Raw genomic sequence first — 26,451 nt, 5'->3', positions numbered from 1 at the left:
CGCGACCTGCGTGCTGACGTCAGGAGCGCGGGGAGGAGCGGCGTCCAGGGGCGCGAGGAGGAGCGGCGGACATGGTGCGGGAAGGAGCGGCGGACAAGCGGGGAGGAGCGGTGAGGAGCGGCGGACAGGCCGTGAGGAGCGGCGGACAGGCGGGGAGGAGCGGTGACGAGCGGCGAGGAGCGGCTGAGCGGTGAACTGAGGAGCGTGGTGAACTGAGGTGCGTGGGGGAGGAGCGGCGGCTGAGGTAAGGCTCCGGGGGACCCACGGACAATGTCGGGGCAGACGGGTGTTGGGGCAGGCGGGGGACGGGGCGGGCTGGGGCGGGCGGGGGCCCTGAACACTCATGGCGGGGGCCGGGGCGGGCGGGGGCCCTGAACACTCATTTCGGGACGGGCTGCTATGTCGGGGCGGGCTGGGAAGCCTGATTGCCCCTGGGCAATGTCGGGGCGGGCTGCTAGTGTGTAAATAAAAGTGTAAGGTTTGAATTTCTCTTGCAGTTAAATATTGTCGTATTTTAGTGGTGTCTCTGGTCAGGCGGTAAGGTCATGCTTGGTAAGCATAGTCTTCGGTCCTTAGCGGTCAGCACCATGTAGCTCCAGGGGGAGTGACCGCTGGTAAGTAGGCTGACTGGGTGCGGGGGCCGGGGTAGTCATCCTTCCCAGTGGACCTGGGGCCACCCCCGCATGCGCATCAAGGCGCCAATATGCAGAAGTCTGTAGCCCCGTAATGGAGTTTAAGGCATAGGGCATAGGGGGGGCCTGGGGGGAAAGTATCCGTCCGATAAGCTGTACCCCCTGCGCAACCTTACTCCGGGAGTAGTATTGGTAGTACACTGGGACCGAGGGGAGCGGCCAGTCATTGACTTTGCCGTAGGCTCTAGATGGGACACGCAGAAAGTAAATACATGCGTTGTTAGATTTAAGGTAGGAATGTCTTCTGTATTAGACTGTGTTAGGGTTAGCCCTTGGAACAACATCTGTCTATCAGTGTATCTGTGCTTTCTGCGTAATTTTTTGTATCTAATGTTAGAAATTGTTTTGTTAATTTTTAATAAATACTGCCGGGGGGTTACACCCCCCTAATCCAAAAATATAACGTTTTGGTGTGGTTTCCAATACTGTTAGAATGGGGGAGGGATGTGCCATCCATAACCCCAGAGTCTGTAGTTGGAGTAGGGGACCTAGGTAAGTACCAGACCATATTGAGTTCAGAACAGTTTTCTCTTTTAAGCAAGAAGACAGTTTCCCTCTCTGTTAATCGTCCCGAAAAACCCTAGCACAAAATCAGACGTGAGCCCACCAGATATGGCGCCAAATCAAGTAGAATATATTAGGGGTTGAAGGGACGTATTTTAGTAATGCAACAGGTTTTCCTTTAGTTGTTCATCTAGTCAATGACTGAGGCTGTCCCTTTAAATACTGCAGGCTGCTCTCCCGAATCCCCGGCTGCATCACTCCACTCGAACACTGCAGGGCCTGCGCACTGGTAGGAACACCGTTTGTACTCCTCTATAACCAGTCAAGGTTAAGGATTTCAAGATGGCGACAGTGGCAGCGCACTCCTTCACTGCAGTGTGGGAAGATGAGCACTGGAGCCTGCCTAGTGTGGCATGAACTAGTGCTGGTGCCATGTGAACATTCAAGTGCTCGTCTTTGCTCCTGTAGACACTGTCCGTACCCTCTCACAACTCGCCACAGAGTGGGGTGGTGTCAATGAGGCCAGCTGATTCCACACCACCCTGTAACAAGTTGTGAAAGGGTAGGTTAGGGTCCACTCCCTGACTGATGTGTAGCTCCTGGTACAGCATGGCTGCAGCCATAAGCGCCTGGGGTTTACTTGACTTCCTTGCCATCAGGTGGTGGAGGTCAGGGGCACAGACTACTGTCTGATGATTTCACAGGTCTCAGTGCCTTACGCGCTTCCGCCTGGCAAATACTGCTGCTGTGTACGAATCTGCCTTAATTTATCTTTGCGGTTCAGCTTACAAAGTCTAGAATAGAATGGTTCTCACTGAAAGTCTGACAGGGTCAAAGATAGCAGAAGCTGGAGTCTCAAACAATTTTCAGTAGATCACGGGTCAATACACTATTTACTAAGAACAAGGGATTTTGTGTATGCCAAATATTCTACTTCCTTTTGGCATTAGTGTGATAGGTGAGACAGCTATTTACCTTGTATACATCCAACTCCAGCCCATGGAGGTGGACAGCTACATAAATCTATAAACACTGCAGGTAAGACGTTAAACCTCTAACACTGATGGCGTGGATCAGGGGAGTTAATGGAGTAGGGGGTTATGATATTGGGACACAGAGAGAACTTTGGGGACATTGTGGCAATGGATGGTAGATTCTACATGGAATTAAAAAATAGATGAGAAAATCTTGCACAAGTGTCTAAATTCCAGAATAGCTTGGTTGGGAACAGAATAAGAAATTGATCATCTACACATCTCAGAAGGAGGCAGTCTAGTAGTTTAAGTTTAATGTACATTCAGGGTATGGAACACACACTTTGATGTACTAGAAAGAAGAGTAGACCAGGATCATGAAAGAAATATGTAAAAGAATCTTGAGAAAGCCTGTGAAGTCCTTCCTCGCACACCACAACATGTAAGCACTTCTGATGAACATGTGCATAAGGATAGAGTTTGTTCTGAACTTGTTTGAAGTGCTCCGTCAAAAAACACAGAATAAACAGAATTGAGAAAGATTAATATCACCTGCAGCTACTTCTACTGAAAATGAATGAATAAATAAAATGTACCTTATAAATGAACCAAAAGCATGTTTTCATTTTATAGCAATTAATTGCTCCCACGCTGAGGAAATGCGGGATAGGCAGTCAATGTTTGATGGGTTATTTAATTATTTTTAGTAATGAGGATTATTTTGAGTTCCTATACTGCGGGCTCTATTACGAATTGCCCGGAGTAGTATCTTTAAGGGGATACCACTCTGAACAACTACATATTTCCTGGTGTGTACACACCTGGTAATAATTCCAGGCCAGCGATATCGCCCTCGGCTTCCCAGCGAAGTTACAGGGGCTGGGGGCAGCTGTTGCGCCAGCCCCCGTCCACATTCTTCAGCTGGAGAGAGCAAAAAAAGCTCCTCTGGCACCCCATCTCCCTTCCACCACCTCTGGATAAAAGCAACAAAAAAAATGTATCTGCTCCAAGAAGGCGGTACTTATTTGTGGGGCTTTGGGCACGTTATCTCCCGCATAATGGGGAGAAGAATTCAGAATAGGATCCGGTATTCCAGGTTCTACATATTACTCTCTATTTCGGGGAAATCTCAAGGGGAGGTACCGGGTGGTATCTTTAATTCTGGCCCCAGTATCTTTCTGCAGAGATAAAGGAGAACTCATACCGGTGCTCTGCATTTTCTACATTTAGAGGTAAATTAAAACACTAAGTGCCAGATTTATTATGATTTTGCACTGGGGTTGTATCACTTTTATGGCACAGCTGATGCAAAATCCTTTTTGGCACTTACTAAGCCACACAAAGTGACTTTGCGTCATTTAGTAAATATACATGTAATGCAACCCAGCACAAAGCACTGCCTTGCTTTACTTTGCTTCAGGTTGGCATTAAATGGGTGGAGCACAGGCATTCCCATGCATCCACCCATGTATTTTGATGCAGACTCATATTTACAAAGATTTGTAATCTTATATTTGTGCCAAAATGGTGCGCCTACCCGACAGAGGCTCAACGAGGAGAAATATCTTGATTTCTCCTCGTTACTTACTCTTTTCTTGTGTGGTGCCTTCTGCAGCACACAGAGAGAGAGGAATATGCCTCTAAGGATTGTTTTTGTGTAGGAAGGTAATCCTACCCATAGCGCAGGTACCTATAGTGAAAGAGTGCCTGCGGTGGCGCCATGCATAGGGTGACCAGACGTCCCGGTTTTCCCCGGACGGTCTGGGTTTTTCATGAAGTGTCTCAGTGTCCTGACACTTTCCTGCAAACTGTATAAATGTCCCGGTTTTTAGATAGCGGCTGGGATGAGCACAGAAATTTCCCGGTTTTTGTGTAGTGGCGGAGTGGGCACTGGTGTTAAAAAGATGTGCGCATCTGGATGTCACTCCAGATGAAGGTGTTGTGGGAAGGGAAATCCTTAAAAAAGAGACATTTTCTCTTGGGCTTGCCCTTCTGTTTCTAAAACGCAACAGGAATGCCATTATGCCAGCCATTGTGGCAACAGCGTGTCCGAAACGCCAGCATGACCATGTTCACTGGAGTCAGAGGTTGCACCAAGATCCAGCAACCCGCCAGTGTAAACTGTAGTCCTACTTCTATGTTTACGAACTGTCCCAGTTTTTAGTTTTGGGAATCTGGTCATCCTAGCCATGCAGCACACAGTGGGCCAGAGCAGAAATGCTTCATATCTTTGTAAATAAGGAGCATTTCTGCTCTCTTCCTTTCACGGAGCGCAGTGCAGCATATTCCCTTGATGCGCCGTGTTGCGTGAAATAATATTACATGTGCCCCATTACTTTTATTTAAAAGCAAGTAAAAAGAGACATTAAAACAGTCTAAATTCAGTAGTGCAATATAAACTATGCTTAGTGCAGCACAACGGGTTGATGTGCCCACACATATTAAAGGGCACCTTTTAGATCCAATCTTCAGCAATTGCACTGAACTTGTGGTCGGTCAACACTTTCGTCTACCCTGGACAGACCACTCCCTCATCCCTTTTACATGGACAACGTGCAAATCACTACCCCCCGTCCCCCTGATCAGGAACTCTAGAAATTGGTCCAGATTGCCAGTTGACATCTGGTTTCACAACCTGATGCACACCTGTCCATCGTGTAATGAGGACCCGACCATAGCCAATCAAGAATATGAGGATTGGATATCAGCATCTCTTGAAGCCACCCTCCCTACCCGGAAAATCACATCAAAACGTTTACATAAAACTGCCCCCTGGTTTTCAAAATCCCTCAGAGAAAAAAAACGCCTCTGTAGGAGATTAGAAAGAAGGTGGCGTCTGGACTACGCACCGGATGCTAAAACTCAATACAGAGAGGCAATTATTTCCTACAAAAGCGATGTAAAATCCTCCCAGTCTGTCTATTTTTCAGAAGAGATCATGGAAGCTAAATCCAAACCCAGGGAAATATTCCATATAGTAAAAAGTCTCACTAATATCTCTACCTCATTCAGGCCCTCTGATAAAACTTTAGCTCACTGTAATGACTTGGCTGAATTTTTTCACCAGAAGGTAAATCTAATCTATTCCTCCTTCCCGGTTGCAGTAACTAACCCTATGGCAATGGGACAGGGGAATCTGGAGGTGGTGCCTCTTCGATCTCCAGTGACATTGGATCATTTTCCTTTGCTAGATTCCGAATCCCTGGAACGTTTAGCTCACCAAGTAAAATCAGGATCACCATGCGATGCAGCCCCGCCAGAGATAATATTGTTGGCTAGACAAGCTGTGCTTCCCACAATAATGAATCTCTTAAACGCCTCCATCACTTCCTGCATTGTCCCGCCTGCATGGAAAAAGGCCAAGGTCCGGGCCCTGTTGAAAAAACCTAACCTCGATCCTGAGGATCTCAGCAGCTATCGTCCCATCTCCTTGCTCCCATGGGTGAGCAAAATTCTCGAGAAACATGTTAACATCCACTTAATGGATTTTCTCGAGAATAATCAGCTGCTAGATGCCACTCAAACAGGCTTCCGACCTGAGCACGGAACAGAAACCGCTCTGATAGCAGTTACTGAGGAAACTCGAAGGATCTTGGATCAAGGGGGATCAGTGGCAGTGGTCCTCCTTGACCTAAGCGCTGCCTTCGATACGGTCAGCCATGCCACCTTGCTGAACCATTTAACCAACGTAGGAATAGCAGGTGGGGCACTGCGGTGGCTTGAATCATTCCTGAGCTCTCGGTCTTTTCAGATCTTTGATGGAGATACTGTCTCAACAAGCAGACCATTGAACTGCGGAGTCCCGCAGGGCTCCTCCCTAAGTCCTGCGCTTTTTAACATCTATATGAAACCACTAGCTGAGGTTGTTCATCCGTTTGGCATTAAAATCATTTCATATGCGGATGACACTCAGCTAGTGGTTTCTCTGGCGCAGGAGGACCGCCAATCATCTACATCGGGACTATTGAAATGCTTGGAGGCAGTTAAGGGATGGATGACATCATCCTCCCTTAAACTTAACGGGGATAAAACAGAGCTGATGCTCCTGGGACCTACACCTCCGGAATATTTCAACTCTCTCTGGCCTCCCTGCCTAGGCAATCCCCCAGCCCCCAAGGACAACATAAAGAGCTTGGGAGTCTGGTTGGACAAGGCTCTTTCCTTCAACACTCAGGCCACAAAACTGTCTGCAACTTGTTTTGGCCTTCTCCGGATGTTGAGGAAAGTTCTCCCTCTCCTGCCTATGGAGGCAAAACAGGTAGCCGTCCAGGGCCTAATTCAATCCCGGATGGATTGCAACAATGCTCTGTATCTCGGTGCTCCGGAATACACATTATGAAAGCTGCAGATAGTGCAGAACTGCAGCGCTCAAACTTTGCTCCAGCTGCCTCGTAGACAATCAGCCAAATCGGGGCTGAATAAGTTGCACTGGTTACCTGTACGAGAGAGAATAGCCTTCAAGGCAATGTGCATTTCCCACCAGGCTTTTTGGGGCACAGGTCCAGCAATTGGTCGCCAACTTATAACTCAGTACCATCCCACCAGAAATCTTAGGTCAAGTCAGTCTTTTCTGGCCTTAGTGCCGAGAATAAAAAGAGCAAGAGCTGGTGGTAGGATGTTCTCCCTTAATGCTGCCAAACAATGGAACTCCCTTCCCCTCAAACTCAGGTCCAATCCCAATCTTCTTTCGTTCCGGAAACAGCTGAAAACTTTTCTATTTAATGCCCACCATTAATCCTCCTAGTTAAACCTCTTTTGTTCAGCAACCATACCTTTTTATCAGCGCTTGGACGCCCTTGGGCAGCAACCGCGCTTTATAAATACTTATTTCATTTAATTTCATTTCATTTCATTTCACAGTAAACCCTTATATTATATCCTATTTTCAGCCTTGGTTCTGTGTGGCGGAGGAGCGTCTCCCCCCCCCCCTGCCAGCTGCCTCAAAACAACAGAAAAAGCAAATAAAACGATGATAAACACATTGTTATTATTGTTTAATTTTTCCATTCCTGACGATTATTTGGGGGGGGGGCATGGGGGAACGACAGGCGCAGGAGGAGTCGTAGTGCACTGTGATCCGTGCGCATGATGGTTTGGCCGGTCGTCTCAGGCCGGCCATCACATCATCTGCACTAAAGCTTACTCCAACCACAGTTGCATTGCCGGGTTGGGCAGAGCAGGCACAGGCTCCCTGTCTCACTGGGAGTGCAAATCCATGGCGCTCAGGCCAATCCTGATGTGGCTCTCATGACATGAGGGAGCGTCAGGATTGGTTGCAGTGTAGTCTGGGAGCCTGTGCCTGCCAGAAGAGGAGCAGATTAGCGTAATGCAGCAAACTACAGGTATGTTTCAAAAAATAAAATTCTATTTTGTCGCCTCGCCACTCAAACACAACACCAGCCGCTACTGCCTATTTTATGTATCATCATCATTAAATCGTTTAATTTGTTGAAAAGATTAACCAAAAAAACAGAGGATAAATAAAACAACAAATTAAATTCAGAAAATGAATATGAAATACAAATCACAATAATAAAATACGACAGAGTTTCAATCTTATACATTTAAAAATGTTGAAAGGTAAAATACATCGTGAGCTATAACCACTAATAATCACGTGAGTAAATTGATGGTTGAGTTAGAGTTACAAAATTTAGCTGCTACAGGTAGTGATACCATCTGAAGATATAGCAAGGCTGTACGCAATAAAGGCACAAGAAATATATTTTTTTTCCCGTCTGAAAATATCACTGAAATAAATCATGAGGGCATAATAGATTGCAATGACTGATTATCAAGGGGACAGAATGCTGCATTTTAAGGTAAGATACAATGTTTGGGAAATGCTAAACAGTGGTGCATAATATCCACTATAAAACATGTCAATAGATTATGACCATGTATATTGTGCACCCACGATAAATACCATTTGAGGCCCTTTATATCAATAGTTACATATCTAAACTTAAAACTAGACTTCAATAGTTTAGTTTCTTCTCTTATCAAAACTCTAAAGCTAGGGAAGGATTTGTTTTTAATTAATAGTTTGTCTCCTTTATCAATATCTTCAGGATGATCACATAACTTGGGATGACCAATCTCATTGTGTTTTGTTTTTTTAACAAAATGCAACCAAGCAATTCTAAAATCTGAACATAAATTCAAGCAATCCTTTATGGTTTTTTGAAGTAAATCTTGCAGCTGAAACAGTCCAGACAGAGACCAATAACAATACAGGTACGGGGAGTCACAGTTCGTTATCGTAAACAAAACTCAAACGGTTATGGAGTAGCCCAAGAAGTTTCCAACAATCGCAGTTTTCTTCAATCTGCAGAGGCCTTACATCCACGGGTCCCCAACTTCAGTTGCACGAGTAGCCAAAGGCATACATTTACTGGTATAAATAGTAATAATTCTGTCTGTTGGCATTTTACTCATCTTAGTAAGGCAATTTATTATAGCTCTGAAAGAGTTGATAAATTTGATTTTTCTATATATTATTAAATTAAACCAACTAAGTGAATTCTCAAAACCTATTCCTAAATAACAAAAACAGGGTACTTTGCATATCACTTGCCCTTTTACAGTGAAAGTTGTACATTTAATTGATATGGGCCCCAGGGGTAAAACATAGGACTTAGTTAAATTGGTAGATAAACCTCAATTCTCCATTAAATGTGCATAGGAGCTTATAAGACACTTCAAACCATTAGCAGTGCATAAAAGTGGGGCGTGGCTTGGGTGCCGCGCAAGATGGCCGGCTAGGCGCTGGGCTCCGCCGCACCGTTTTTCCTCAACGCAGATTTCCCGATGTGAGGGGGGCCGTTTCTCCACCTCCTGGTTGAATTCCTACATCGGAACCTGAGGAGAACAAACAGAGGGGCTTTGCGGCTTTCCGAGTGCCGTTTTTCATCTCCGTCTGCGACTGACGGTCGCTCCTCACGGACCCGCCATCTTTGCCACCTCTCAGAACGCCGGACCTCTGCCTCCACAACCCGCCAGAACACTTTCTATCACAATGTGTTCTCCGACGTCGACGGACTTGGGGGTGAGCAATTGGAGTGTTTTATAACCTGCCTTTGCCCTTATTGCGCTGGCTGTCTTGAGAAATGACTGATTGATTCTGCGTCATGGCGCTGCCTCAGTGAGACCCGCTTTCTTAGAAGCTCCGTCCTGTCGACGCTGCAGTTCTTTTTTTTTTTCCCTCACTTGTGCGTCTTCCTACCCACTGGGGGTGCACCAGTGCTGATGGTGTTGCTTTTTCTATTGAACTGCCTACAATTTCATTCTGCCTCAGATGCATTAAAGCTCGCTTCCCCCAACTGTCATTTTGGGAGCTTCATCGCTTCAACACCGATAGTGTATGTGCCATTCAATTCACTAATGCTTTCTGGCGCTTTCTACTACAGCTCGCATGTGCTCCCTAAGACGAATAACTTTTACCTTATCCATTTCATGCTAAGCTGCGACATGTCCTGAGAGCATTGTTAACGGAATTCGCATGTGTTATTGATTACTATGTCAAGCACAAGTTTTTTTTTGTTTTTTTTTCTCTTAAGGATTCACACTTTTTGTTCGATACCTTCCTGGATTTTGTGCTTCAGCTTTGTCTTACATTATCTACAACTACAGCTGACTAGGCATTCCGCTTGTTTCTATGCAGTATCTCCTCCATTTTTCTTTCCTTTGGTACAGCTACTCGCATCAATTGGAGGTACCCGTACTTTGGATGCTGTTATAGTATAGTAAACGTTTTCTTCAATTGACTGGCTGTATACTAACCCACTTGAGGCTCTGTTTAACTCTCTTTGGATGGTCATTTCAATGTCTTTGTTTTTGAAATTCAGATGTGTTGACACCCCTACTGCTCACTATACGGAGTTTCTATATACGTCCCCTTGCCAGGTGTGTTTCTTTTTGATTCACTCTCATCTATGGTACTGGTGTGCAAACCCAAGTTCGTGTTTAATCCCTCTGAGAGGATTCCTGAGAGTTCTTCTACTTTGAGTGCTTCCTCACGAACTGTCACAATGTCGGCTTCTGCCACTCAACGCTCTTCTTCAGGCAACCCACCAGCAAATAAGTCATCACCCTCCGCAACGTCTATTAAACGGCTTAAGCAGACCTCTCCTACACCTGACTCTTCTCCTTCGCCTTCTATGGACTTGATTTTGAAAGAGATCCGTGCGTTGCGTCCATTCATTGAGGATACCAGCAGAGATATGCAACTTTTGAAGGACAAATGGGAAGTAATGGACACTCGAATCTCCTCAATAGAACAACAACTTCCCGAGGTCCACTCTAACACACAACGTATTGAGTCTCTAGAGAAGACTGTCCTCTCTTTGCAGCGACACACAGAGGATTTGGAAAATCGTAATAGGAGGAACAACCTACGCCTTTATGGTTTGCCGGAGACTCTTGAGGGGGATGATCCTGTCACCTTCTTTACCTCCTTCCTTCCGAAGTTATTGGACATGCCATCGTCCACCTCCATCAGCATTCAAACAGCCCACAGACTTGGAGCACACTCATCCACCTCTACTAAGCCTCGTGGTGTTATCATTCTATTTTTGAAATTTACTGATCTATTATCCGTCCTCTCAGCTGCTAGAGCCAAGAGACAGTTACCCTGGCAAGGTCAACGTATCTACATATCTCAAGATGTTTCTAAAGCCACTGCATCCAGACGCAAGGAGTTCCTGGCTCTACGACCATCTCTACGTTCTCTAGGGGCCCGTTATGGCTTATTCCATCCATGTACCTTCAGAGTCACCCATCAGAATAAATCTTGGTCCTTCCCGGAACCTGGTGAACTCCGTAATTTCCTTCTTCTACACAACAATGATGGCATGGATTCCTCACCCTCTACTAGTGGCTGATTGATTATCTTGTATTTCTTATTTATTTGATGTTCTTCACTGTTGTTTTGCTCTTTCACTGCATTGTCCAGTTTTTTCGATTGACCTCCATTATATTGGATCCCTGCTTGACTTAGGTTTCTTCTTCTACTGCTTAGAATATATGTAATGTGTTCCTGTTCTCATTGTTTTTCTCTCTCCCTTCCCATGCAGATGTGTCTCAGTTTCCCCTTCACTGTGTATTATTATCCTTTGTATCCCTGTGAGGTTTCGGTGCGGCTGTGTTCCCGGTCCTAGTATCCCCGTCTTGCTTCGCATCACCACTTCCCCAACTCCCTTCGTGTACCCTTCCCTTCAGGTATGTCTCCTTCAGTCATCCGTATGGATTTGTACTGTCTTCTATGCATTCTCTCTTTTCTTTCCTTTCTACCTTCCTTACTGCATATTCTCTTTTCTCCACTGTTCTCCCTTCCTCTTTTCCTATTCCTTTTCCTTTCTTCCCCCTTTCTCCTATTTTTCCTTACACCTATTTTTCATTCTACTCCTTTAATAGTTGAGATGGTTCTCACCTTCTCTAATTTGCCTTACTACATGTACAGTATATTTTTGCACTTGTTGTTTCTGAACAGTTTTATGCGTTTCCATATTTAAAGTTATCTCATGGAATGTGAAAGGATTTAATCATCCTATTAAGCGGCAGAGAGTACTTTCCCACCTCTCCTCTTATAATCCTGACATTGCCCTCATCCAAGAAACCCACCTTTCTGAAGTTGAATCTTTGAAACTAAAAAGGCTTTGGGTGGGCAATGTTTTCTTTTCACCTGCCTCTCATAAAAAGAATGGTGTTGCTATCCTAGTTCACAAACATCACAAATGTAAAGTACTCCTTGAGGAGAGGGATGAAGAGGGTCGTTGGATTTTGGTTAAATTACTTATCAATGCTATCCCGATCACTTTATTGAATGTTTATGGTCCTACATGCTTTGACTCTTCCTTTTGGCCCTCGATCACAGCAAAAGGTATCCAATACAGAGATGATTCCTTTTTATTAGGCGGAGATTGTAACCAGATTGTTGACCCCTTTTTAGATCGTAAATCTTCTGTTCGTTTCACCCCTCATAAGCCCCACAAGCAGTTCCTTGATACTATCTCTCAGGTTCATCTCATAGACTCATGGAGGATCACACACCCTGACACCATAGATTTTTCCTTTTTCTCTCCCCCACATGCTTCCTTTTCCCGCCTGGACTACATCTTCCTCTCTTCCTCCTTATCTCAAAACCTTCTTTCCTCTTCTATTGAACCCATTGTCATTTCTGATCATGCCCCTATTATTACTATCTTTGATCTTCTCCCTCCTGCTCCTAAATCCTCTCGCTGGCATTTTAACTCCTCTCTTCTCACTGATCCTCTTTTCTCTTCCTCCTTTCGCTCTTTCACCTCAGAATTTTTCCAAATCAACTCTACGCCTGACACCCCTCTGCATATCCTTTGGGATTCTTTTAAAGCCACGGCCCGCGGCTTCATTATTGACTTTGTCTCCAAAAAAAAGAAGGCATTCCTTCAAAAACGCAAGGTCGCCCTAACACATATAAAGTCACTAGAACACCAATTTTATACCTCCTCTCCAAATCAGATGTCTCCTGAACTTCTTCGATCTAAAATTGCCTTTAACAAACTCACTACAGATTCAGCCTCTTCCTATCTTCTCCGAAGTAGTGCTCGTTACTATGGTGGTCGTAACAAATCAGGTAAACTGCTTGCTAACTATCTAAAATCACGAAAAGAACGAACTATTATTGATTCTATTTATTCCCCTTCCAACACTCTTTTACATACAGACAAAGACATTTTGGAGCAATTTCACTCTTTCTATGAATCTCTATATACTCCTGAAAATCCCCCTACTCCGGATCTTCTTCAATCATATTTTGATCGTTTGCCTACACCTGATACCTCCCAGCTCAACTTTTCTACTCTAGATTCTGACCTTAGCCTCTCTGAATTGTCCACTGCGTTGACGTCTCTCACCAAAGGCAAGACCCCCGGCCCCGATGGCTTCTCGGTTGAATTTTATCTGCATTTTTCCGACGTTCTTTTACCTCATCTTCTCCTCCTTTTTCAGTCCTTTTGTTCCGACGGCCTGGCTCAAGGCTCCTTCCAAGACGCTACTATATGCCTCATCCCTAAAGAGGGTCGGGATCCCAAATTTTGCAAAAACTACCGGCCAATATCTTTAGTCAATGTAGATTATAAACTGTTTGCTAAACTTCTGGCTCTTCGCCTTGATCCCCTTATGCCGCACCTCATAGGGAAAGAGCAATGTGGCTTTGTTAAAGGTCGCCTCACTTCGGACAATTCCAGACTACTCCTCAACGTCCTTGGTAAAGCCTCATCCCTATCTATCCCTCTTGCGGCCATCTCAGTTGATGCTGAAAAGGCTTTCGACCGGGTTGATTGGTCCTTTCTGATAGCTTCGTTGAAGTGGCACGGTTTTGGCCCGAAATTCATTTCCTATATTTCCTTAATATATTCTATGCCCAAAGCTTCTGTTCTAGTCAATGGTAAACTTACTTTACCCTTTACACTTAAACGCGGTGTCTGCCAGGGTTGTCCTCTTTCCCCTCTTTTGTTCATTCTAGCTCTTGAACCCTTTTTGACCTCCATTCGTAATAATCCTTCCATCTCTGGCTTTCCGTACGGACCCCACCAACTTAAATTATCTGCATATGCTGATGACATACTTCTGTTTATTTCTGACCCTACTACCTCGGTCCCTTCCTTATTAGCTGAATTTGAGAATTTTTCTTTGGTCTCCGGTTATAAAATAAATTCAGATAAGACGGAGATTCTTCCCCTAACTAAATTCTGCCTTCCACACTTCTTTTCTTCCACTGGTTTTGCTTGGAATAGTAAGAAAATAAAATATCTTGGGGTCCTTTTTTCCAACACCATTACATCTTCTGTTCAGCTTAACATGACCGCAGTTATCTCTAGGATAGACGCCCTACTTTCCTCCTGGAATCCCCTTTTCCTCTCTTGGTGGGGGCGTCTCGACTCCATTAAAATGATGATTGCCCCAATCTTAATTTATCTACTTTCCATGCTCCCGATCCATATTCCGGCTCTTTACTTTCGTCGTATTGACTCTGTCTTGTCCAAGTTCCTCTGGAAACAGAAAAAAGCACGAGTATCACTCTCATCCCTTCGTAAACCCAAAATTAATGGTGGCACTAATTTTCCGGATTTCCGTCTGTACCACAAATCTTTCTCCCTCCGTCAAGCTTTTCGTTGGTTGTCGCAGGACATTTCCCTTTTATCACCTCTTTGGCTTTCTGTTGAACGTGAATTGTTACTCCCATATTCATTTCAGGAAGTTCTTCATTTTACCGCTAAAGCTCCGTGTCTTATCCCCCCTTTATTTAGACACACTTCTTCTCTTTTACGACCCTTGACTTCAACTACCCCTATTTCTCGTGAATCCTTTCTGTTATTACCCATCTGGTATAATTCACTCATTCTCATACGAAACAGACCCATTGCCTGGCCTACCTGGAGGTCGAGGGGTATTATCTGGGTCCATCATCTTTTCGATGGTTTATCTCCTCATTCTTTTCCTCAATTTCAGTCCTTCTTCCACTGTCCTTCCTCCTTTGCAAAGAAATACTTCATTCTTATGGAAACTGTTCTTGACCGGTACTACTCTCTTGACTCGGACGTCTCACCCTTATCATCCTCTTCTCTACTTACACTTCTATCCACTGTTCCTAAGGTCTCTCTTATCTATAGGTTTTTCTCTGCTTCTGACCCTGATCGCCCCAAATCGAAACTGGAACTCTCTTGGGAAAAAGATCTCGATTCCACATGGTCGATTTGTCTTTGGGATAAAGTCTGGGCTAAATCTCTAAAAACTTCCCGCAATGCCTCTCTTACTCAATCCCTCTTCTCCTTCTATCATAGACTCTACTTTTCTCCACTTTCCCTGTCTCGCTTTCTCTCCTCTTCTAGTGCTAATTGCTGGACCTGCAATGCTACCAATGCGGACTCCTTTCATCTTTTCTTTCTCTGTCCTTCAGTTCGTTTTTTCTGGACACAGGTGTAGACTCGTATTTCTCATATATTTCACCTCTCTGTCCCTTTCTCAGCCTCTTTGGTATTTCTGGGGAGTCTGTCCGAATCCCTTGACCTCCCTCCACACTCACGGGGTCTCCTAGACCTCATGCTTGCCCTCGCCCTCCAACACATTTCTTCTAATTGGAAGTCTCTGACCAAACTTTCCATGATATGTTGGTGGAACTTGCTTTGTAACTCCCATAGGCTCGACGTTGCCTTTGCAGCCTCGTGCAAACCCTCTCGTAATGTTGATTTATACTGGTTACCCCTCACTCTCCATTTGGATCAATCTGCCAAGAAGAAACCCTCTACGTTCTCCTCTGCCAATTTTAAACCCCCTTGAATACTTGTACTCCTGCTCATAATTACATTCCTTAATCCTTCACTTATGCTGTTTTATTAGCTTCATGTTATTTCATCTATTGCCTTTAGGCCATGTATTTGCCGTTATTGGTGCTTTTACTGTACTTTATTGTGATTGCTGTTTATAATTATTGTAATTTTCCATTTATGACTTATTAATAGGTTTTCTTATTCCCCCTCTCGCCTCCCCCCCCCTTCCCCCCCCCCCTCTTAAAAACTCAAAATGCTTTGTTCCTCATTTGTGCCATCGGCTTTATTATGATTATCTCCTCATATTTCCTCTTCCTCATTTATTGTGCTGATGTCACCTTGTTGTATTGATTATTTACTTTAATAAAGCTTTCAAACTTAAAAAAAAAAAAGCAGTGCATGAAAGTAGAACTGCATCATCTGTACATACAGTTACAGACCTATTCTGAGTGTTTCTAGTCCAACACTGCTAAGATGATGACTAAGTTGATTGATATGTGAATTAAACACTAATGGAGCAATGGCACTATCCGGTCAGACTTTCTTATTTAATGGAATATTATCATTAAGTTCACCTTGTAAGTCATCTCTAATCTTAGCTGGTATATTCGAACAAAGTCTTTTCAAAAGGTCAACTATAGGGGTGTCCACACCGATCTTTTGTCAAATGCACAGGCAAGATCCATGAAAGCGAGGTGGTGAGATTCATCTCATGGATGCATATATTTACTAATAAGCAAGTGAAGATTAAGGTGCTGTTTCACTGTGCTCAAACCAGCCCTGAAACCTTCTCCAATAAGATTATTATCAGAAGCCCAACTTTAAATTTGCGCCGGCAAAATTCTACCAATGGCCTTTATGGTGGAGTTGAGTTGATAAGGTATCATTATTGATGATTTCAAGGAGTGAGAGTAGGAGAACTAAAAGGCATTAAGGACATTAGTCAAATTAGTTTAGGAGTGGCCTTGAACAAATCTAATGGACACCATCAACCATGGAGCTTTATTCAAACGACCATTAACTAAGGCTTGCTGCACGCCCGATAGAGTACAAGACCAAGGATACCTAGCAGTAAGCATTGGAAGAACATTAGCATCAATATTTGGACCATAAATGAAAGGAAAATGAGTGACCCATAGCTCAGGGGCTATGAAAGCTTAAAAACGCAAAATTCGACCATCCCAAAAAATAAATCCGCCATTAGTTATTCACTAAAATGCTACAGAAATGGATGCAGTACTAAGTTTATTTCAGGCCTCCTCTTGTAGAAGAGCTGTATGCTGCCATTCAGCCAGCATGTCTGCCAAATTAGAAGTTCTAACCTCATATGCATTCCTGTATATTCCATTCAATTCTACTCTAAGTTTGCAGTTACCTTTAGTACAACAGAATGAAACCAGCCTCCAGTCTAAGGGTACGGAAAAACAGAGTTTATATTAGAGGCTAGCTATTCATAGGATTAAATAATACTGGAGTTAAGGATGAAATAATATTGGAGTTAAGGATTAAATAATATTGGAGTTAAGGCTGAAACTGTGCAGGAAATTCAGAATACTCTATATTTGCAATACAGGTTATCTTCTCACTTTAATCCTAAACTCACCTATTTTACACCATTACCACCTACACCCTGCTATGGTTACTTCTCTGCATTCCTTTAACCATAAATCTGTCTGAATATGATGCCAGCCAAAATACTGAGCATAAGTGGATTGTGATTATTAAAAGTAACAACAAGTATTTCAAAACCAGTCAAATAATGTACCAGTGATTCGTACATAAAAATATAATGAACAGTATTGCCAAGTCCTCTATCGGCAAAAGTGGGTGTTAAAGAAGCAGAAGGTAACAGAATATTGATGGCATTTAGCCAACAACATCAGTAATGGGATTAAACGTGCATCCCAATACACCTTCCGTCTTACACATGAAAACAAACAAGTCATCCTTTTTTCCAGTTTAATAATAAAATCCCCCACTAAGATAGTATTAACACTACTTAATTTAGATAGGATGGCATAATTAAACACACCATCAAGGAAACAGCTAAAATTTCTTCAGCTCACTGTGTTTGAAGCAGTAAAAGTGTTATAAAAATTGAATATAAATAGGGGACAAACGTATTTAATACAAGTCGGTTAGGCTTCTACATTCACAGAATCAGTTTGAAGTACTTTAGCACTGCAATAAAATGTGAGCGTAATTCATAACAACACCCTACCTTTATCTTTCCCATGGGAGGAGGGAGTCGCTGATACACTATGGGGCACATGCATCAAGCATTTTACCGGTTGCAAACGGGCTGATTCGCAGATCAAATGCCTTTTGCGATGCATCAAGCCCAAAGGCATTCGCAATTTTTGCGATTACCGTTTTCGCAGTTTGGAATCGCAAATTACCATCAACTTCAAGTTGATGGTAATTTGCAATTCCTTTGAAAAATGCACAAAAATGCATTTTTTAAAGTGCAATGTGGTGCATACACATGGCATTAGGACATGTGTGTGCACCACATGTGCATATGTACCTTTGTTGGGGTGCATCAGGGTGACCTTTTGCCCCCTTGCACCCTTGAAATTGCTTGTGCAATTTGCGATTACCTATTTGGTAATCGCAAATTGCGACTGCTGTCCCATTCATTCCTGTGGGCCTATAAGCCTATAGGAATGAATGGAAAGGCATTCTTTAATTGCGAATTATAATTAGCGATTTGCAATTAAGGAATGTGTAGGAATCGCTAATATTTTAGCGAAACCTACATGCATAAGGAATCGGTATTCCTTAGCTTGATGCATGTGGCCCTATATTTCGAGAAACCATCAATTAAGACTTCTTAAGTCAGCCATGGTTCCTCTAGAAATACTCTCTCTAACTGGGATATCAAATTAGGCCATTCCTTCTTACAGATGTTCCAGTGAACGCCAGCCTCATTCCGGGAAAGATTCTAATTGGTGCTAAATCCAGATGTTGTTGGGAATTCAGCAGGTATAATAAGTTACAGGTGTCAAGTCTAAAGGCTATGGAATTAGTGAGTGGTGCAGGAAGTCAACCAATAACCTATGTGTCAGCCAAAGGTGCACATCCATTGGATAGCAGACTGCAGTTGATTACTGATAACCAGGTGGTAGTAGAGTGACTTGTGCCAGGACATGTTTGCACAGTGGTGGAACACTTAATATGGCCTAGGCTGGGGGCTTTAAAAGTAGCCCAGATGAACAGTACAAACAGAACCAGTATATACGTTATCTAAACGCCATGTCTAAAAGAAGCGCTACTTGAGAGCATTTTTTCAAGTTACTGACAATGCAGCCGCCATTATTCATATAACTCTGCATCCTAAGCCATCCCACTCTTCTACCCATGTTAACAGCTTCATGATGTACACTACATCTCCACAATTGCCTTAACCAAGAATCAAATCAGTCAAGGGCCTCATTCTTTAGCAGCAGAAAATTCTCACTAGAGTTGTTAGGCACACAAGGGGCATTTTAAATACTATTAGATGGGGACTAGCCTGTGATGGTAACTGTAAAATATCCAGAATTGGTGATCAAAGCTGCTTCCAATTTATTAGCACTGTAATCCACAATTCTAGATCTAACAGATACTTTATCAAGAACTCTAGCATTGATCCGAGAGGAGGAGGGATCGTCTCCTGAGTTATTGAACACAAATCAATATTCCACTCTAATGCATAGATTCATTAACGGTACCAGGTATTGTGACTTGATGAAAACTCATACAAGAGATTATTTCACTTGAGAATGGATCTAGACTGTTAATTTCTCTCACAAATTTAGGATGGATAGTTAACAAAATCTGTGAAATCTGTAAGTTACTATCCACCAAATTTCAGTGATCTGTAAACACCCACATTCTACAGCCCCATCTAGGCAGGTGGTGATAAGTCCTCACTACTAAGTGTCAGTATTAATATTTGAGGTTCAATAAAATGTTACTGATTTGCTGCAATCTCCTGTTGTACAGTGTGCAGGGTTTTCGGCCTGAAGAACATTATTACAGGATACAGTTGCTGCACTCTCCTTGTCTAGTACCCCAACCACTTTCTCTAAAAATGTATCAACACAAGCTTCTTTAAAGGAGATATTGAGACTGGTGGAGCAGTGGCTTTGTGCTGACCCAAGGATTAAACACTAAGGGGGTCATTATGATGACGGGCGGACTTAGTCTGCCCGCCATCATACCGGGACCCGGGACCGCCCGCCATAAGGGCGGGGGTTCCGATCAGGGCATTAGGAGGCACCCGCCACACAGGCGGGCGCATCCTGTATATGTACCATTGCGGCGGGCGGAGCAGAATTCTCCGCCCGCCGCAATGGTAAAAGTGCAAGTTGTGCTTTTCTAAGCGCGACATGACAGGCACCGCGCGGTGCCTGCCATGTTGCACCCCCCAAGCCACGGACTCCCAGGGGGCCCGCAAGGGGCCCCCGCAGGGAGTCTCCGCATGCCTTTCTGCCGCCACGGAAAAGCATCAGCAAAAGCCCATTGTAATATGGCGGGCGGTGTCTAACAGACACCTCCTCCATATTAATCATTTTCCGCCCCGGCCGTAATGCGACCGGGGCGGGAAACAGGCGGGCGGTGTTTCACACCGCCACGGTCCCCTCCGCGATCCTAATGTGGCGGGGGGGAATTGGGCAATAGATGTCGGGCGGATTTCCTCCGCCAGGCTGGCGGTGGCCACCGCCAGCCTGGCAGAGGAAATACGCCCGACATCGTAATGGACCCCCTAAGAGAGTGAGCCTAGTCCGAATCCTTCAGGCCAAAGACTGGCCATGGCCGGCGCGAGTTTTGCACAGACGCAACCTGAGCACGTCCCACAGAGTGGGATAAAAATATGCTTTGTTTGCATTGATATTCACAAGCGAGAAGGGCCTCCCTCACAGCTTTCTGGAAGAGGTAGTCCTAGGGCAGTACGAGCAAAACAAGAACAAAGCTGAGGGCGCTCTGCGCAGATGGAATGACGCATGCTTTATAAGCACTGATAGTTACAAGCGGGAGAAGTCTCTGTCCATCTTGCCCCAAAGCCTTGTGGATGCTACAGTCCAAATCAGCACTCAGCAACAAAAGAGCAATGCCAAGGGTGGATGTAAATTGAACACATCAGTGACTCCATCCACTACATAATTCATCACACTTCTGCTAAAACATTCACTGATATACAAAGTATCTGGGCGAATGGTCCCATAATCTTTGCCTCAGTCACAAACGGTGACAGTGGGTCAAATGACATAAAAATTATACTTTTTCCAGCATATATGTTTTTTCACTGAATAAGTATATGGTATTGAGAGAGCACAGAGTGAAAAACTAAGTCGCGGATCAATCTGCAACTCTGTTTTACCTCTTGTGTACACTGGCTGGCCTATCCAGTGGGGGGGAGGGGTTGGTTGAGGGATCTTTAGGTTCTTCCATGCCCCAGCTTAAAGGGCACCCTCAGGTGACGCCCTAACTGGGTGCTACCCAGGGCCCAAGTCATAAAAAAAGAAGTGGGGGGACGATCCAAGTTAGGTGGTGCCACCGGAAGTGATGTCACGACAGGAAGTGACGTCACGAAAGGTAGTCCCCTCTCATTACAGTGAGTCCTTCACTTTGACCCTCTGTAGCCCCTCCGCACTCAGGTCCTGGCTAGCTGACTTAGTGTATCATATTTTTTCAGATTTATGGCTGAGTTTAAAGTTGCTGCCAAGTGTTGCTGTTTTTAGCTTTGAGAGGTTCTTGGCCAGTGCTCGTCTTATTGGCAGAGAGGGGGGCACAAGGGCTGGGTTTGAAAGTACTTATCCCTCAGAAGATGTTCAAAGTCCGTATTTCCCGCCCATTCTTTGGCGTATTAAACAGAAATCTGGATATTTAAAGTGCCTAGAAATGACTGGTGTGTGCTTTACACATGGCTTTGTTATAGAGCCCCGGAATCTCACCAACTGTGGCATTGTCGCATTTGTTGGTGTCTCTCCATCTCACGGTTTGTCCCAGAAGAGCTCCGGAGCCTAAGGCATCCAGCTCTTCTTCCAGGAAACAACAGTGAGGCAGGGGGGACGGCGTCCACCCGGTAAAATAAGTGGGGGGACGTTGTCCACCCGCATGGTACCCCGACTCGAGCCCTGGTGCTACCTCCTAAATGAAGGCCATTCAGGATACTACCCTCTCAATTGACCTTTTTTTTTGTATTGACCACTCTCCCAGGCAAAATCTGGAATTCACCCTGCATCTTATGCATCCATACATCGCGTATTACAAAGTGACAGCACAAGCATCTTTGGCCCCTTGATTACGGAAGTGCGCCCAAAGCACAGAAAGCAGGAGCAAACATCAGAAGCACTAGAGGGCACTTCTGTAATATGGCGAACACTGTCTTGTCTACATCATCATCGCAGCCATTACAGCCCAATACAGCCATTTGAAGAAAATTCCTAGCGTCATTAGAAACGCTCACATCCCCAGCATCACTTGAAATACTAAACCTCTCCCTTACACTTGAGAACAAGGTTTACCCTGCGACCAGCCTTGTATTCTGATCTCTTAAATAAGGCGCTGTCGCCACTGTGCTGACATTAACTTGACCCAGTGTTTAGCGGGCCAGGCCAGGTTTCACCGGCGAGCACCGTTTCACGTTGCATTCTGGTAACTTGGAGGCAAGCAGCACCCCCAGGGGAGTCAGACCGCAAGCCAGTCTGTCTGTTCCTACCTCACTGTGGTTCTCCCGCAGCCACTCTTTCACGACGTCCAAGGCTATTTTTGCTGCTGGCTCATTTGGGAAACCTAAGTGAAAAGAGGAAAAAAAACAATTAGCCCTATTTGTAGATGTCAATGAGAACTGTATACACTGTCTTCAAGCTTCACAAAGCAGTCGCTGTGTAAAAATAAACTATCTGCTTACACAACAAAAAGAATTATGGTGATCAAAACATTTGCATTCACTTCATTTGGAATGCTTGGTCCTTTAGAGGAGTGCTCTCGACGCGTCTTCAGCAAAGAGGAAATCTCTTCTAGGTGACCTATATCTGCGTGTCAAGCATCTACATTTAGAAACAAAATATGACCCATAAGCCTCAGTAACACACAGACCCTTTAACATAAACTGCTCTTAGTGCCTTGCTTGTGTCTGCCCTAATAAGCATGTCAATCAAAGGTTAGTAATACAAAGGGAATGTTTGGGTCCTTCTTCAATAAATCAGACTGAATAAGCACAAGCGCCATTTGAGCGCAATAGATATTTTCACCTGGTTTAGCAAGACAATGCATGTTGGCACACAGTACGTCATTTGCACCATGCCATCTGAAATACTTGCTGCTAGAGAGCAAAGCTACCACACACTCAGTGGCAAGAGAACATTACCTTCTTGGATGTGGGCGTGGCCGAATACAAATTAAGGATTTTGTTTGCCCATACGCACATTACATATGTGCCTAGATAAAACGTGCGCCTGGCATCAGAGAATTAAGCAGAAGGACCACCAACTATACATTAACACAATGTTGGCATGCCTATAGCCATAGGCTCCCATAGGCCCTCCAGAGAGCTCTCCATGCACGATAATGTTGTAAGTAAATTAAGTCCAGATGTAGCCAAGTAGTAAATTCCAAGAAGGTAGTTTAGTAATCCAGTTACAGATAAAGTAGAAGGTAGATGAGTTGATAAGTAGGATGGTAAATAGCCCCACCAGGAGCAGCCTCCCTGCTGCTCAGCCTGCATTCACCAACTGGCACTCCACACACAACCAAGCAACCTAGCACTCCGTGACCTCATCACACATTCCAGCACTCATCCTGGCCGAGCAGTAGGGAAGAGGAGAATAAGGACAATGAGAGGAGAGAATCAAGTCACAACAGATACATAGGGCTACAGCTGTACCCCGACATGAGGGTCATACTGGACACCTTAAAAAAAGGCCAGGGCTGACCAATTGCAGTTTAACAAGGGCTGCGCTGTTTGTTAGTTTATCCACAAGACACAGTGCACCCCTGCTCTTCAGATGGGTCATGAAGGCACCTGTGAGGAAGGTGCAGGGCTTCCAGGTTATCGCAGGGGAGCGTCTGAGGACAGGCACTGGACATTCGGTTTCTAAGGTATCCTACTTGTGAACAGTGTATGAGCTTCGGTAAGTTTGCGTTGAGTCTGGTTGCTAGTATTTTGGCGTAGATTTTACAGTCTACGTTAATAAGTGAGATTGGTCTTCCTTTGGTATTACTATTATGTTGGCTTCCGCCATTGACGGTGTCATGCGTCCATTCTGGACGCACTTCGTGAAGACCTCCTTCATTGTGGGCCTGAGTACGTGTAGGTACTGCTTGTAGAAGCCGGCCGTGAAGCCGTCTGGCCCTGGTGCCTTGTTATCTTTGAGACTCGCTGTGGCTCTCCCTATTTCGTCCTCTGTTATGTTTAGGTCAAGGATGTTTCGTTCCTTGTCCGATAGCGTTGGTGTGGATATGCGTTCTAGGAGTTCTTTGCCCCCATCATCTCGTAGGGTTTCGTCCTCTGTATAGAGTTTCTCGTAGAAGTCTCTGAAGACCTCCAGTATCTCCTTGTTTGCAGTCTGGGATTTATTATTCCTGTCTTTGATGGCCTCTATCGAATGTTGTTTCTGTTTCCCCTTGAGGTAGGATGCTAGATTTTTCCCTGCTTTGTTTGCGGTGCACAGGTTGATAGCTTTGTATTTATTTATCCAAGTACCCGCTCTTTCGCTCAGGATTTTGTTAAGTTCATATTTTCGTTTAGTTAGGCTGGTGAGGGTGTTCCTATCTTCAAGGTTAGCTATGTGTCCGTTCTCTAGGTTTTTGATTTCTTTTTCTAGTTCGGCAATCTTTTTGTTTCTGTCCTTGTTCAGCCTTCCTTTGATGGTCATAACTGTCCCCCTGATGGTGGCTTTTAAGGCATCCCAGAGCAGGTCTCTGTCTATTTCGGGGGTGTCGTTAATTGCCAGGTACTCTTTTATTGCTGTTTCAATCTCTGCCCTAGCTGAGGTGTCGGTAAGCAAATTGTCGTCAAAACGCCATCTGCGAGTTGGCTTCTCATTGTGTTTCCCTGATAGGGTTAGGCTTATGTGCGAGTGATCTGAGATGCTCCGGGGGCCAATTTCTGTGTGGTCTATGAGATGGGTGTGTGTGTTTGATATGAGGATGTGGTCTATTCTGCTGTAGGAGTTGTGTGGGTTCGAGTAGAAAGTGTATTCTCTGGCGTCTGGGTTTTGAAGGCGCCACGGATCCTTGAGGGTGAGTTTGGAGCACAGGTTTTTCAGGATGTTGCCCTTGTGTGATGCTTGGCTCGGTCTGTGCGGGTGCTTGTCAATGGCTGGGTCTAGGACCTGGTTCATATCTCCTGCTACCACAAGGAGCTCGCCTAGTGGTAGAGTGTGTAGTTGTGCTCCTACCTATCATCAGTATTAGGGCCGTAGATGTTGGCCACATGTATAGTCTCTCCGGCTCTCCTTAGGCTGGTCACTAGAAATCTACCCTCGGTGTCTGCCTGCGTGTTCACCAGTGTTAGCTTTGATTTCTTGCTGGTTAAAGTCACTACCCCGTTTTTTTTGTTCTGTGCTGCTGACCCTCTTACTTCGCCTATCCAGCTAGCCTTGAGGCGCTCTATGTCATTGGCTTCTAGTCTTGTCTCTTGCAGTACATAGATGTCGCTTTGATGTTTCCTCAGGTGTTCTAGTACTTTCCTTCTTTTCACCGGGCTATTGAGACCTTTGACGTTTAGGGATACTATCTTGATATCAGTTGAGAGGTTGGTATGGTTGTTGTGTGTCATTTATGGTGTTGTGCATTTGGCGATCTGTGTGGTCTCTAAATCTGTGGTTCCCTGTGGCCGCCTCTCCCTAGCCCTTGGCTTGCTTGTGGGTTGTTGTGCTTATACCTGTGCTTGCTGCTCCTAGGTGAAAGTGTGGAAAATTGGAAGATAGAGTAGTAGAGATAGAGAAAAAGAGTAACCCCATGTATGTGCTCCCCGAACCCCCCTCCCCCCCTGCCCCCCCTGTTCCCCCCTCGCCTCCCTCCCCCTCCCCCCCTTACTTGCTGAGTGGGTGTGCGACGACAAAGTTCCTTTGCTCCGCATCGTCCCTGAGGTAGAGTTTGTGCGTTGTCGATGGTAGAGTGTTGAATAAAAAGCGTAAGAAAAGCACAGTCATTCTTGTTTGCTTGGTTATTCCCGATCTTGTATAGTCTTTCTCAGTGTTGAGGTAGATTTTACAGGCATGTAAGCGTGGCTTTAGGCGGCCCGCAGTTCTCTTAGCGACAAAAAGGGCGAGACTTAGCCGTCCTGCTTGCTTGGTGTTTCTCGTCCGTGTAGGCGATTTGTCACTTGGGAGAGGCTGCTTGCCTGAGGTAGACGTGTTGTCCTATTGCTCAGGTTGTTCCTTATTCCGAGTGTGCGGCCACGTCTGGTGAGGCGCATCTTTTGGCTACTCCGGGGGGTTTTGTTTCCATCTCTTCTGTCGGCGGCCCTTGCATGTAGCGTCTCAGTTCTTCCGGGTTCTCAAAAATCATTGTTCTCCATTTGTCTGTGATCTTGAAACGAGCCGGGCCGACGAAACTGAAGCTGATGCCTCTTTTGCGCAGGGTCTCCCGGAGGGCTAAGAAGCCTTTTCTGGTCTCGACCGTTGGTTTTGAGTAGTCTTGGGTCAGCACGATCTTGCTGCTTGCCCATGTGAGGTTCTGATTCTTCCTGGCAAATGCGAAAATGGCGTCGGTGTGGCTCGTTCGCAGCGGGTTGCATATTATTGGTCTGGGTCCCCTTCCCGTCGCCGGTTTCCCTGCCGGCACTCTGTACGCTCTTTGTACTTCGAACCGCCTGTCAAAATTGATGCCTGTGAGCTTTGGAATCATGTCTTCAAGCATGGCTGTGCATGAGCCTGCTTTATCCTCTGTTCCTTCCGGCACCCCTAGGATCCTCACGTTGCCTCGTCTGGCCCTGTCGTCCTGCTCCGCTAGCTGTCTTTGTATGGCTTTCGTGGCTTT

General features: G+C 45.0%; 1 protein-coding gene across 1 annotated transcript in view; it reads right to left on the bottom strand.

The window, feature by feature from the left end:
- Nucleotides 1-26,451, bottom strand: part of LOC144763712 (uncharacterized) — a 3,323,440-nt gene that overhangs the window by 2,148,990 nt on the left and 1,147,999 nt on the right. The window contains exon 4 of the mRNA XM_078649576.1: nt 22,184-22,257. Coding sequence (XP_078505702.1) covers nt 22,184-22,257 — 74 coding nt within the window. The remainder of the gene's footprint in view (nt 1-22,183; nt 22,258-26,451) is intronic.

This window comes from Lissotriton helveticus, chromosome 6 (assembly GCF_964261635.1).
Source record: "Lissotriton helveticus chromosome 6, aLisHel1.1, whole genome shotgun sequence".
Lineage (NCBI taxonomy): Eukaryota > Metazoa > Chordata > Amphibia > Caudata > Salamandridae > Lissotriton > Lissotriton helveticus.
The sequence above is the reverse complement of the archived record's forward strand: the minus strand, read 5'-3'. Positions and strand labels throughout refer to the sequence as shown.